General features: G+C 48.1%; 1 protein-coding gene across 1 annotated transcript in view; it reads right to left on the bottom strand.

Annotated features, from left to right (window-relative positions):
• RBL1 (retinoblastoma-like 1) overlaps positions 1-12,015 on the bottom strand; it is a 20,623-nt gene that overhangs the window by 6,222 nt on the left and 2,386 nt on the right. The window contains exons 5-15 of the mRNA XM_010135164.1: positions 11,901-12,015; positions 11,138-11,187; positions 9,270-9,456; positions 7,683-7,849; positions 5,345-5,457; positions 4,715-4,818; positions 4,033-4,170; positions 3,278-3,442; positions 2,976-3,111; positions 1,154-1,419; positions 144-269 (exon numbers count right to left, since the gene is read on the bottom strand). The exon at positions 11,901-12,015 is cut by the window's right edge and continues 24 nt beyond it. Coding sequence (XP_010133466.1) covers positions 144-269; positions 1,154-1,419; positions 2,976-3,111; positions 3,278-3,442; positions 4,033-4,170; positions 4,715-4,818; positions 5,345-5,457; positions 7,683-7,849; positions 9,270-9,456; positions 11,138-11,187; positions 11,901-12,015 — 1,567 coding nt within the window. The remainder of the gene's footprint in view (positions 1-143; positions 270-1,153; positions 1,420-2,975; positions 3,112-3,277; positions 3,443-4,032; positions 4,171-4,714; positions 4,819-5,344; positions 5,458-7,682; positions 7,850-9,269; positions 9,457-11,137; positions 11,188-11,900) is intronic.

A 12,015-nucleotide genomic window follows, 5' to 3' on the forward strand; every position in this document is an offset into this window, starting at 1 on the left:
TGCCCTCCCAGGTCTGCAAGGACTGCTCAGGCCAAAGGAAAGGTACATGAAGACTGAAAGGTCATGAAAACTGCACATGGAGGCGAGTTTCAGCCTGGCCACGGACAGAAGTAATGCATCCCCCCCCTCCCCCCGACACCCACCTTCCTGTAGAAGAGCGCCAAGGACCCCGTTCTCTTTGGTTTGCTGGCTGATGGCAGAGGCGCCTCTTGGGCTTGATTCCCCTGAGGGTGGCAGGGAGCCTGTGGCTCCGTTTTACATGGCTGACCCAAAGTCATCGAGATGGGTATGAGTGTGATCCCACCCACTTCGTTCGCAATACCTGGAGAGGACACACACATCCGGAAATAAATGGCCTGCTCTCCTCCTGCTGCAGAGTTCAATTGCAAATCATGAATTCGTTCACAAACATCTCATGCTAAAGACAACTCATCCCTCTGCACGGGATGCTAATGAGACTCCTTGTCCCTCAGAGTCTTCATACATGATCAAGAATTACACTTCTGGTAATGCTTAAAGGAAAAACATGAATGTGAACGATTTCTATCTGAAAGCACAAAGTTCACAAGGAATCGCAGTTTCTGTGGTCAGGGGACATGGGCATTCCCCTCTTTTTTCTTCTGTTGTTCTGCAAACCTGACAGCACATCGTACACAGTCCTCATTCGTTCCCTCAGTCATCAGATTCTCTTGCTTAAAATCTCCTTAAACAGTGACAAAACTCATTTCTCACGTATCATTTTCAGAAATATTCAAGCACCACTGGAGTCCAACAAAGGAGAGGGCTCCCACTATTTCGCTAACGTTGATACGCAGCCCTTACCCAGACATTCCAGAGCCTTCTAAGACTCTAAGACCAAAGTTAAGACAAACAGCAGTGAGTCATTACTGGAGCATCACTTAACTGTGTGAGGTGTAACTGGAAGAAGCAAGAATCCAACTACTTAGTTCACATGGAGAAATCCTCAGGACACGTGTCAGATGTCTCCACGGAAGGAGATAATAAATTAAGCTTTTTCTTTTTTTTAAATAAAGTGACACCTGTTCTTCTAATAAAGCAAAAGCGATGCGTGTTCAGGATGCATGGTCAGTCCAAGCAGATTGTAAGAGCAAGCAAAACATCCAGAGAGGAAAGAACGGGAAGGATCCGTACCGTGCAGTGGGATAGTGACCTTCTGTCCCGTTCTTCCCGGTACTGCAGCTGTGGTCATGGTCAGGACTGCTTGGCCAGGAGAAACCAACACATTTTCAGCAGCAATGCTTGACACTGGAGCAATTGTCAGCTTTGTTCCTTCAGTTAGAATTTTTTCCACTTGCATTTCTTTGGAGCTGTCGTCTCCGAAGAGCCTCCTCTTAGCACTTCCAGCTGTAGGAGAACTGTAGCGCTCGTGAACAGAGATCGGTGACAGCGACTGCATCTCTGGCACGCAAAAGAGAAAAAACCCAAGAGCTTCAGAGAAGGTTGTTGATGGGAAAAGTTCTCCCCAGGACAGGAAGAGGCTGACCTTCCCACCACAGAACCAGAGGACAGGAAATCGCCTCTATTTGAGAGCTAATCTCCCAGTTCCCTGCTCCCCGCAATATGAACAAGACCCGCAGTCTAACTGCCTCCTTTTATCTTGTGTCAGCCCAGACCGCTTGGTTCCACCATCAGGTACCACACGGGAGACAAAAGTAACCCGGCTGATCTGCAGAGATCGAGGAACAGGCTGATTACAGACGCTTACTCCAGCCTGCTTCAGAGATATACAGAGGAATACAGCAAGTGCCGCTCCTCCGAGCGCATTCCTCGACAGCAGCACTGACACATGCTCCGGACATGCTGCCTTCTGCTTTCGAACTCCCTCTAACCCCAGGCAGAAGCTCCACCCTCATCCACCCCCAGCTTTTCTGTTGCTTTCCAACATTTGCTCCAGCAGTAAGGCTGAAGTACAAAATACCCCTTCACAGGTTTCTGTTCTCTGCCTTTCTGCTACCGAGAAGACCAGTGACAGATGTTTCCTATTTCCCATGAAGCAGAAACCTTCTGGAGAACTAACTGGCCAGGTAAGACTGATCGGAGACCTTCTAACTCTGCCAGGTTGGCTTTCTTGGTACCACGGACAAATAAGCGCTCCCAATCCCCACCATTTTCTGCTGGAAGTTAGGAGGATCGTTTGGTACCAGATTCTCATACACAAGATGAGGTCTCAGACAGCCAGTATACGATTACCATCTCCAAGCTGCTTTCCCTTCCATCACAACTAACCGTAACAGCAACTGCTCACACATCTTTCCTAAGGAATATGTAAAACCCACAGACTCTTTTAACACCATCTGCCAGACAAACACAGAAGAACCTAGCATCACTGTAACGATCAGCCACAGTGCACCAGCGAGACCTGATGGGCTGCTGTCTGGGATACAGCAAAAGTGGCAACTCCTAACTTGGAAAACAAAGAACCAACAGCAGCATTGTTGCTGCCCCTCCACCCTCGCTGCCAAGAGCCCGTTGTGACACCTGGGAATCTGCAAAACGTGAGGAAGTTCTTTGGAGGAAAGAAGTACTGTCCTCCCCTCCTGCAAAAAAATGTTCTGTAGGAAGGAGGAATAAACGCAGCTCTGTCATTCCACTTTAAAAAAGTCAACTAAATCCCGTCAGACTCACTGAGAACAACCAACCAACAACTCTGGAAAAAAACAAAGGACAATAAGCCAGGAGATGACAACCCACCTGGCAGTAAGGCAAGCCTCGCATCAGGACAGCGGCACAACCTGCTCTAGTTAAGACCTGAAGCGTTACCACCGAGTCTGCTGCCACCAAGACACGGCGATGGAGTGACTGGACACATCTAGACCTTCCCTTGGTTGAGTAAGGGGCTTCACAACTCTGAGTGCTTAATTCAGATCCAAGATTGATTTTTGCAATGATAAAGAAGCGTAACCCCCTTCTCCTGAAATTCACACATTCAAATCACACCAGAACCTTGAACATACCCCGCCTTAAGCTCCCACCAAGATCTGTCCGAACCTCTTTCACTCGAGGGTGAATTATGGGAGATACTGGCATCATCGGCAAATGCCCAAGCCCACTTCCTCCATTGCTTGCTTCGAAATTGCTGGGGAATATTACCTGAGAAATAACAAATGTCAGTGAAAGACAACAAATAGCTCTCCCTTCTTTGAACTAATCTAATAACAGAAGTTTTTCTGCAGCAACTGACTCCTTTGAACGGTATTCTGAATAAGAGAGTAATAAAAAGAAGGCGTATTTCTTGATAGAAGAACAGGTAACATACTTCTTCACAGGTTGGGACCTTGTTTTCCGAGGCCTGAAGGGCATTCCAGAGTGCCGAGTCCCGCGTCCAGGCAAGGCTCTCTAGAATTTGTTCTTCAATGCTGTTGAGGTGCTTCACCATGTCTCTGGAAAGTCCTTCCTCAGACCGAATCAGCACTTCAATTACCTGATGGGAACAAGACACGTGCACAAAAGCAAAGCCCTGTCACTCATGCTAAGACTATCAAATCATTATTCCTTCCAGGATCTGTTCAGAAAGTCTCATCAACATAGAATGCTCCAGCCTCCTCCTCCTCCTGTCTTCATCTTCCCAACCCTCTTCTGATCCCTCTTTCTAGCCCCGTTTCCCAAAGGCAGTCCCGGAGTTGGAAGTGGACAGACGTCCCATCGATGTGGAGCCACCCACGCCTGGGGAGTTTTAAGGCCTCTCTCACACCACTAAGCACGTGCAGAATGGAAGCTGTAAGCACAAGCAGACTAATGCTGCAGTCTACTGAAAGCGAGTCAGCAGCTGGAAGTGGATCAACGCCGCGTCACAGTTAAACACCATTTAAAAAATGTTTTTCTCGCTTTACGTTTCAGCTTCAACCCCGGCACTACACGTGCCAGGTGATATATTTAAGGGCAAACAGAATTTAGAGCCGGCATAGTGTATGTTAATGTCAATCGCTCTCCTACGTGACTACCCAGGGAGGAAGAGCATCATCCTCCAAGACTGCCCATTTTCCACACAGATTGTCCTAAGATTGGATTTACCTTATAGAAATAGAATGGTCTGAGGTCAAGGACTTCAATGATCCAGGGGAAGGTACGGGGCGAGCTGTATGCGAAGAGCACGATCTCCAAGCAGCAGGCCATGAGAGAGCGGTGGAAGACATCCTGTTCCAAGAGAGCCTGAAGGGATTACAGACCACGTCAGCGAGCTGAGGTTTGGGCAACGGGAGCGGGAGCGTTGTGGCACCGACATGACACAGCTTATGGCCAGAGAGAAGAGCTACTGCTTTTCACTGCCTTCCTCAGCCACCCCCTCTGACAGGGAACTTGAGAACAGTAAGGACGAGGAGCAGACTAACGGCACCAGAACCAGGGTGTTTTTCACACTATGGCCAAAGGAACTGTCCTCACCACGAGCACAACACAGAGCAAACGCATCGCTGCCTAACCAGAAGTACCGGTATTGTTCACTGGGTAACAGAGAGAACAGCCATTATCTGTCCAGAAAGCTGCGATTCTGGAACAACACAGAGGAAGAGGGTTCGCTACAACAGATTTGTACCATCTCAACAGCAGTACAACCTATGTTTGGGCCCCTCCCATACATTTCCCCTTTCAATCCCAACTCTATGTGCAGGGGGCTCTGTTCTGGAACTGCCTGAAGATAACCCCCCTAGACAGGGTCACAAAAAGCCTTCTCCTCTTTCGCCAGCTCTTTACTTACAGTCAGGTCCTTTCCATGTAGCCGTCGTGTTTCTTGCACCACTATAGTCTCCAAGATTTTGTAGTACAAGATCTCAGCCAGTTTTAATCTGTTTACGGCAAAATCTGAAATTTACAACCAACAGAGATAAAGCCCAAAGCTGTTTGCACAAAAGGCCTTAAGGGTGAATCGACCAGGGCTCGTCCTCCCCTAAGGAAACAGCGCATGCGTTTGTGTAGACTGAAAATCAAAAAATATGTTCAGAAATCCGCCACTCACAAGCACCGCATGGAATTCTACAGCTCTTTCAAAGGATCACGTAATTTAATATTTCCAGGGATGTAACTTTGCAGACAGTTGCAATAAGAACTTTCCTGTTTGTATTCCGTTTCCTTCACTTTTTAAATCTAAGAGCACAAGATCGCAGTGTTCGCTGCTGCAGTTTCAACGCTCTCCTGGTTACCCCGCTTTGAACTGCAGCCTTGGTGTGACTTGGCAGTGAAGTTTCACTCTTCACGCACAGTGTTCTGTTTGACAGAACGGTCTCCTGCTCGGATTGTCCTGGGTTAAAACCAGCTCCCTGGTACTCAGCAGCCAGCCAATCGCACACACTTGGCTTGCCCCGACACCCCTCGCAGTTCACGGCCGTACCTATATGAGATCCGGGCTGTTCATCAGTGGACTGGGTGTAGCTGCGACAGAACGTCTCACCTATTTCTTTCACCCTGCTCAGGATGCTCTCCAGAGGGCTGCGTGCACAAGACCTGAAGCAGAACACAAAGAGAAAGTCTCGTTTGTATAAATAAAGGCACAGTTTCAAAAGACCCTCAAACCCAATCACCCAAACCAAAAGAAGAGAAGCTGGTTACGCTGAGCTCTCCTCATCAGGCAGTGGCCTGTAGCACCACAGAGAGCAGAGGAACGCACAGACCGGACAGAAATACCACCTCCTCTTCCCCTTCTCCCAGCAGCATGAAGAGAGACTGCGTGTGTTTGGGGAGAAATGGAGGAGAAAGCAAGAGCTACAGCAGCACCCTCTGGGGAACAACCTCTCTGCTAGGGGCAGGGCAGCAGGGAGCAGGCCACAACAGGCAACAGCCGAAGGCACCCCCGAGCCCCCAGGCAGCAGGCACCGTCTGGGGGAGCACAGGACAGCTTCCCAAGTCCAGAGTCAGCAGCTGTCCAAACCACCTTGTTTCCACGGAGGGACTGATGGACTCCACAGGTCACCATCACACAAAGGGGCCGGACAGGCTCTTTCTGCAGCCTCCAGCTGTGCCAGCAGTGCTCGATATCAGGACAGTGGCTGTGACTAGGGCCGAGGTACTGAACTGTTTGGAAGAGCCAGTCTTGAGATAAGCTGAGGTTTCATTGAACAAAGGATCCTAATTAACTTCAGTTACGTTTCCAAGGAACTTGAATTTGAAAAATATTCAAAAGCCTAAAATATTGGACGTGGTCCAAACCACGGCTCTTTCTGATCCTCCTCCTCCTCGGACAGCACAAATCCCAGCACGTGCTGAATTCCTGTCCAAGAAGAGCAAAGCACATTTCTCGTCAGATTTACTCAATTCTTTCCCCCCTTTTAATGCTTACATCTCTCTTGACCGACTGGCTTATTACTTGAACAAGCACATTTTTCATTAGAGATTGCAGCCATGTTACTGTTTTAATTGTGTAACATAAATAATATCAAAGAGTCCTTAAAAAAAACAATCAAAGAAATGTTCAAAAAAACCCCAACGCATCCTCCTGAGCAGCTGTAAACTTCCAAGAAGTGCTAGGAAAACTTTCAGAACACATTAACTCCAAAGATGAGAGCCAGAAGTAGCACTGTGCACCTATTATGAAGGCTGCTGTAAAACATTGCTTCTGCCCTTCCAATATGAAGCGCTAATACTAAATGTCCGCTCTGATTAATAAAAATCATCTGGTGACCTTAGACCGCGATAGAGCAAGGCCTTACGTTGCACAGACGTTAAGGAGAGCCCGGCAGCTTTACAGGCAGTTACTGTTTTACAGGTGTTTACTAAAGCACTGCTTTTTTATGAGCTCTGAAACAACACTGATATACCTTTTACTGATAAACTTTTTTTCCCCCCACTTATCTGCTTATGCACAAACATTTTCCTGTGCCTTTTGCTCCGGTGCTGTCACGCATCCAGGAGCCAGAAATGCAGGTTGATTTATACAGCTGGGACTGCGTCCTAGAAACGGCGATTGCGGGAGACTTGGGTTGTGTTCAGCTGTCACTGCTTACGATTTGCCAGGATCATACATCAGCCATAAGGGCTGAGCTCTGGCTCTTGGGCGGGCATGCTCTTGCTCCTGCTGGGATGCCTGTCCTACGACAGACATCACGGCTCAGGGAGGAGACCGAGATGCTGAAGTGCGCTCAGAACAACGAGAGAAATGGAAAACACGGTGGCTGCTGCCGTACGAGAGATCAGCACCAACAGCAGCGAGGGGCGCTGCTAGGCTTACACACGTGCTACAAAGTTAGATTAAGTTATCCTCAAGTACTGTGAAGGAGAACTGGGGAGGCTTCAGGCTGCTTTTAGCCTTTCTCCTCAACTCTTTATAGCTTGTTGACCCTATAACATCTCCCTCCACCCCCCAAACCCATGGCAACATAGTTCCTGTATCTGTTAATAGAGCTGTACTTGCTTAAAATTTAAACAAAAAAGAACCAGGCTTTCAGGCACACAGCTAAGCAACAGGAGCAGAAACCGAAGCTACATTAACACAGTGGGGGTGACAAGTGGGGCGGGGCGCGGCTCCAGCTCTCCTTCCCCAGAAGGAGAGATCATCTAGAAAACTGAAGATCTGTCAACTGGAAATAATACAGAAACAGACAAAACTACTCTGCACCAAACAGAAGAGATTGACTTTGAGCAAGAAAGCAGGTGTGACCACGAAAAGACGAAAGCAGCTCGTCTTTCAGGAGAGCAGCTCCCGAAAAGGAGAGCTCTGCAGCGGACAAACTCACTCAAAAACGGCTACGAGTTGTTCACTCGGCGCATCCTTCAGCCCAGCCACCATGTTCTGCAACCGGCTCACGCTCTGGGTGGCTGAAGTGACTGGAGTGATGGCAGCTTCCTGTTCTCGTAGGTATTTTCTTCCCGTCAGGGGAGTTGAAGGTGCAAATGACCTTTTCTGTAAGATAGAGAAATTAGCACATAAAAGCAGTCAACAGAACTGTTTCAAAAACCTTTTGGATGAGCATCTCCTGCAAAATCACTCCAAAGATTACAGCAACACCACTAGTTCGCTACCTGCAGGACTGAAAATTAGTTGAAGTCCTCCCAGGACTCCGTAATACAAAATATAACAAATCTTCAGGCAGACTAAAATTAACCCAAAGCATTTTTTAAAATAAAATATAGGAAATCAAGATTTTAGATCTTAAAGCCTGCAAATTTTTAAGCTCACTTGAACATTAGAAGTCCAGGGCAGGAAAGTGAATGCATGTGCCTCCATTCGCTGCCACTGCCACCGCTGGCTGGGTGACCCAAGGAGCACATGGCAGAGCTGCTCAGGAGAGGACCACCGAAAAGGTTCCTCAAGAAACACTGTCCTGGTGGTCCTGGAGCTCCCCTTCCCCCAGCGCAGGATGAAGCCCTTGAGCAGATGGGGCTCTGTCCTGTTTATATCCTGCTTGCTGGAAGTGATGCAATGAAGCCTTTGGTGGTGGATTTAGAACAGACTGGATTCAGAGAGACAAGGCAAGTAACAAAGAAAGGTCACACCCGCAGTCGGTACCCACCACGAGCACGGAGGTCATCACCGCGCCACAGAATGAAGCTCAAAATCCATTATCTCTTTCCAAATTACTGTCTTTTGCCTGAACATGAAACACACTTATATTTGGGAGAACAAGCTAAGCCATACGATCCATTTACACCAGCACTAACGCCTTGCAATACACATTCTTATTTTTCAATTGACGTGTAAATCAAACTGCGTGCGGCCCCTCCAGCCAGCCAGCGCCACCTGTCCTCCTCATCCAAGTTTAAAAAAAATCAGTGTTTTCCCACACGCCAACTTCATCACAAATGTTTTACATTTTAAACACAGGGAAACAGTAACTCTGCTTGTAGGACACTTTTTGAGATGAAGAGCAAGACGTTGGTGGGTTTTAAGTCTCAAATGTTATTTCCTATAGAATAATACACGTGATTTTTCCTGTCCTAAAAAAGGAATTACTGGGAAAACAAATAACTGAACCCAGCGTAAAGGTTTCAGGGAATTCTTACGGGGTATAAATGAAGTTTGAAGAAAACCATCAGACCTGAATATTCAGGTCTGAACCACTGATGTTTCCCATACAAAACCAGACTAGGCAGACGAAGTGCTCTCCTCCTGTGCAAGGAACAGTTATTCACCACATTCCTCAGAAAAGAGACGTCACCTTGGCAAGACAGCAACCACTGGAGCCCGCAAATGGCCTTCAGCATCTTCCTCTCAGGGAGGAGTTCCAGAAATTCCGTCACCCCAGTGATTCAAATAGCGTATAAGGATGGAAACACAGGCAGGAGGACCTCAGGTGAGACCGGGCTGTTAAATGCTTTCTCACCTTTTCGAAATGCTGCTGAAGATGACACTCCACGTGAGCTCTGGCTGCTGTTCTCCCTGCTGGCACGTCTGCAGGGAATTTTCGAGGAGTGCCAATTTCTTCTTCGGCATCAGCTCCCAGGAAGACTCTCTCGTCAAAGTCACCCACGGTCAGAACATACTCTTCGTACTCTTTATTGAGTGCTTTGCTGAAAGAGAAGCCCAGGTTTTATAGCCACGGTTAAACTGCTGAAAAAACAGAAGAGTGCCAGTGGAGCTGAGGGACAAAACCGAACCCGAGTCGTGTTCAATGCTCTGGGCAGCAGCGCCGCTTGTGAGTGAACCTTCACTGCCCTGAGCCCCCTGCCTGCAGCCGTCCCTGCTTTCTTCCTGCCTAAAACCTCCCCGGCTCCCCCGCTGCAGGGGCTGCTGCTGCTGCTCCTCCTAAGTTACCACCAACACCTGGCTTTCAGGAAGAGGAGGAACACGCAGCTTTGCTTCTGTCCCAGCTGTGACTCAAGCAGTGTGGAAGCCCTCACCTGAGCAGAGGTTAAGGCGTTCTGTACCTGGAGCACATTAACGGTAACTGCACTAAACGAGTTATATTTGATTTGCACTTCTGCCACTTCATAGCCCATAAATTCCATAACGCTACCGAGGCAGGGACATTTAAGAGCCAGCCGCCCAGACTCCCTTTCTGAAGTCACCACTGCCGTCTGATACCAAAGAGGGCCCTCATTTTCTTTATTCCAGCTCACCCGTCACACAGGAACGGTCCATCTCACGAAGGCTGTGAAACTTGGAGCTTACATGTGGGAAGCAGCAAGAAATGTTTTGATCAAACTCAGGACCAGCTCGTGGTGCTGAACCCTGTGTGCTCATTTCTCCAGATACGTGAATGCCATGAAACAGCTTTTGCCTGCAAAGCATCTCAGCAATTCAAGCTACCGCTTCAGCACGTGCATTAGAGGATCAAAACACTTTGTTCATGATGCAGGTGAATCTGTGACCTCATGGGGAACCTGCCCACGTCACAGCTTCACCTTCCCCACGTCTTTTAGGAAAAGGTCTATCACGGGTTTGGACAAAGGAACGGAGAGGCTTCCACGCTGCCTTTAGACGTCAAGCTGCCTACAAGGGGAGAGGGGCTACCGCGTCACTCCTCACCAGGAACGCCATTAACGGTTGAGTAGAACTTCTAAGAGAAGTTCCTGCTTCAGAGAGGTCACAGCCACACCACTGTGGTACCTGAATCGGTGTTACCTACACTGTTAAAACAACATTATCAAAGCAAACCAAAAAAGTTAAAAACTCACCTGAAAAACAAATTACTCAGTATTTTTGGAAAAGGTAAAAAACCCTTTAAGGAATCCAGAACAAAGCAGCTGCTGATCACATTTTGCACTTAAATGAGCTTTCAGAAGTGAATTTCAGAAGTTTCTGAAGCACCTACGCTGGCCTCCCACAGAAACGCTCCACCTCTTTTTTGTGGTTTTGCAATTGTTGCTTCTATTTCTTGTGGGAATATTCTCAGATTTGTACCCTCAACTGGAGGCCAAGACAGGAATACAGAGATTTCCCTTCCCTGTGTCTAGAAGCACATCCGTGAGCTTCAGAGCCAAGGCTGTGATTTGCATCAGGTTACTCAAAGGTTACAGCTGCCAGAAAACAAGGGCAGGCGCCATAAAACCTGACACGAAGGAAGGAGCTCTGCAGCTGAGCCCTGCCACCAGCCGCATCTCAGACCCAGAGGGCAGCTCTGATCAGCAAGTGGATCAGAGAAAACCATTAGTTACGGTAAGATAAAGGAGCAGGAAAACCTGAGGTTTAGGACGCAAAGGCCTGTATTTCAGAAATGACACCAAACCCCATGATTAAGACAGGACTTACTTATTTTCTGTAAAATTGCAAAGATCCAACAGACATTCTCCTTTTAAGATCTAGGGATAAAAAGGAAGAAATAAAAATACATAAGAAATAATGAATACATAATAAAATCAAGGCTGTTGCAGCTCTTAACAGCGTGAGGGCTCGGTGAGTCCAGCCAAAAAGGAAATGAGATTTCGGAGTGTCACTGGACCCTTTTTGCCCAGACCAAAGGACCACAAGGCCATCAGCGAGACACGCAGATGAGGCCAGTTCCAGCCCAACCCCTCGCTCTGGACAGACTCACTCTGCAGACTCAGCACCTCTATTTAACACCCGTTCGCTGGGCGGGTCGGGACTGACCCGATGAACAACTACACAGAAACCTCCACAGAGCCTGGAAAAGTCTCCAGCATTAAATGCAGACAGGACAGTTTGTACACCTCAGCCACAGCTTCTTCCTTCCAAAGCGCCTCGCTCAGCTCCCCGCCAAGCTGCCGTGACAGTTTCCCCTTAAAATTACTTCACGGCGGGGTTACTTTTGTGCCGGAATCATCCACAGTTCAGTTTCACACTGCCAGGAAAGGAACAGTTCCTCACTGACGTAAACGGCCAGCGCACAGGGCACCTCACAGCACCCGTCGTTACAAGTGAGAGTAAATTCTGCTCCTGCTAGAACACATCCAGAGAAAACCCGACCCTGCCCACGGTCACTGGCCTGCCTGACACCTTCCTAAGCGGTCTCGAGATGGTTCACCCGCACGTTCTTACAGCTAGTGACCCGTACCTTCCTACCAAACAGTTTGGAGATGTACGGTTTGAAGTAGTGTTCCTTTATTCCTTTGGCTTCTACTAAAAGCCCGTCATGCAGCTCACACAGGGTGGCGATGATGCAAGGAGGC

Source organism: Buceros rhinoceros, unplaced genomic scaffold, assembly GCF_000710305.1.
Source record: "Buceros rhinoceros silvestris isolate BGI_N320 unplaced genomic scaffold, ASM71030v1 scaffold21794, whole genome shotgun sequence".
Classification (NCBI taxonomy): Eukaryota; Metazoa; Chordata; class Aves; order Bucerotiformes; family Bucerotidae; genus Buceros; species Buceros rhinoceros.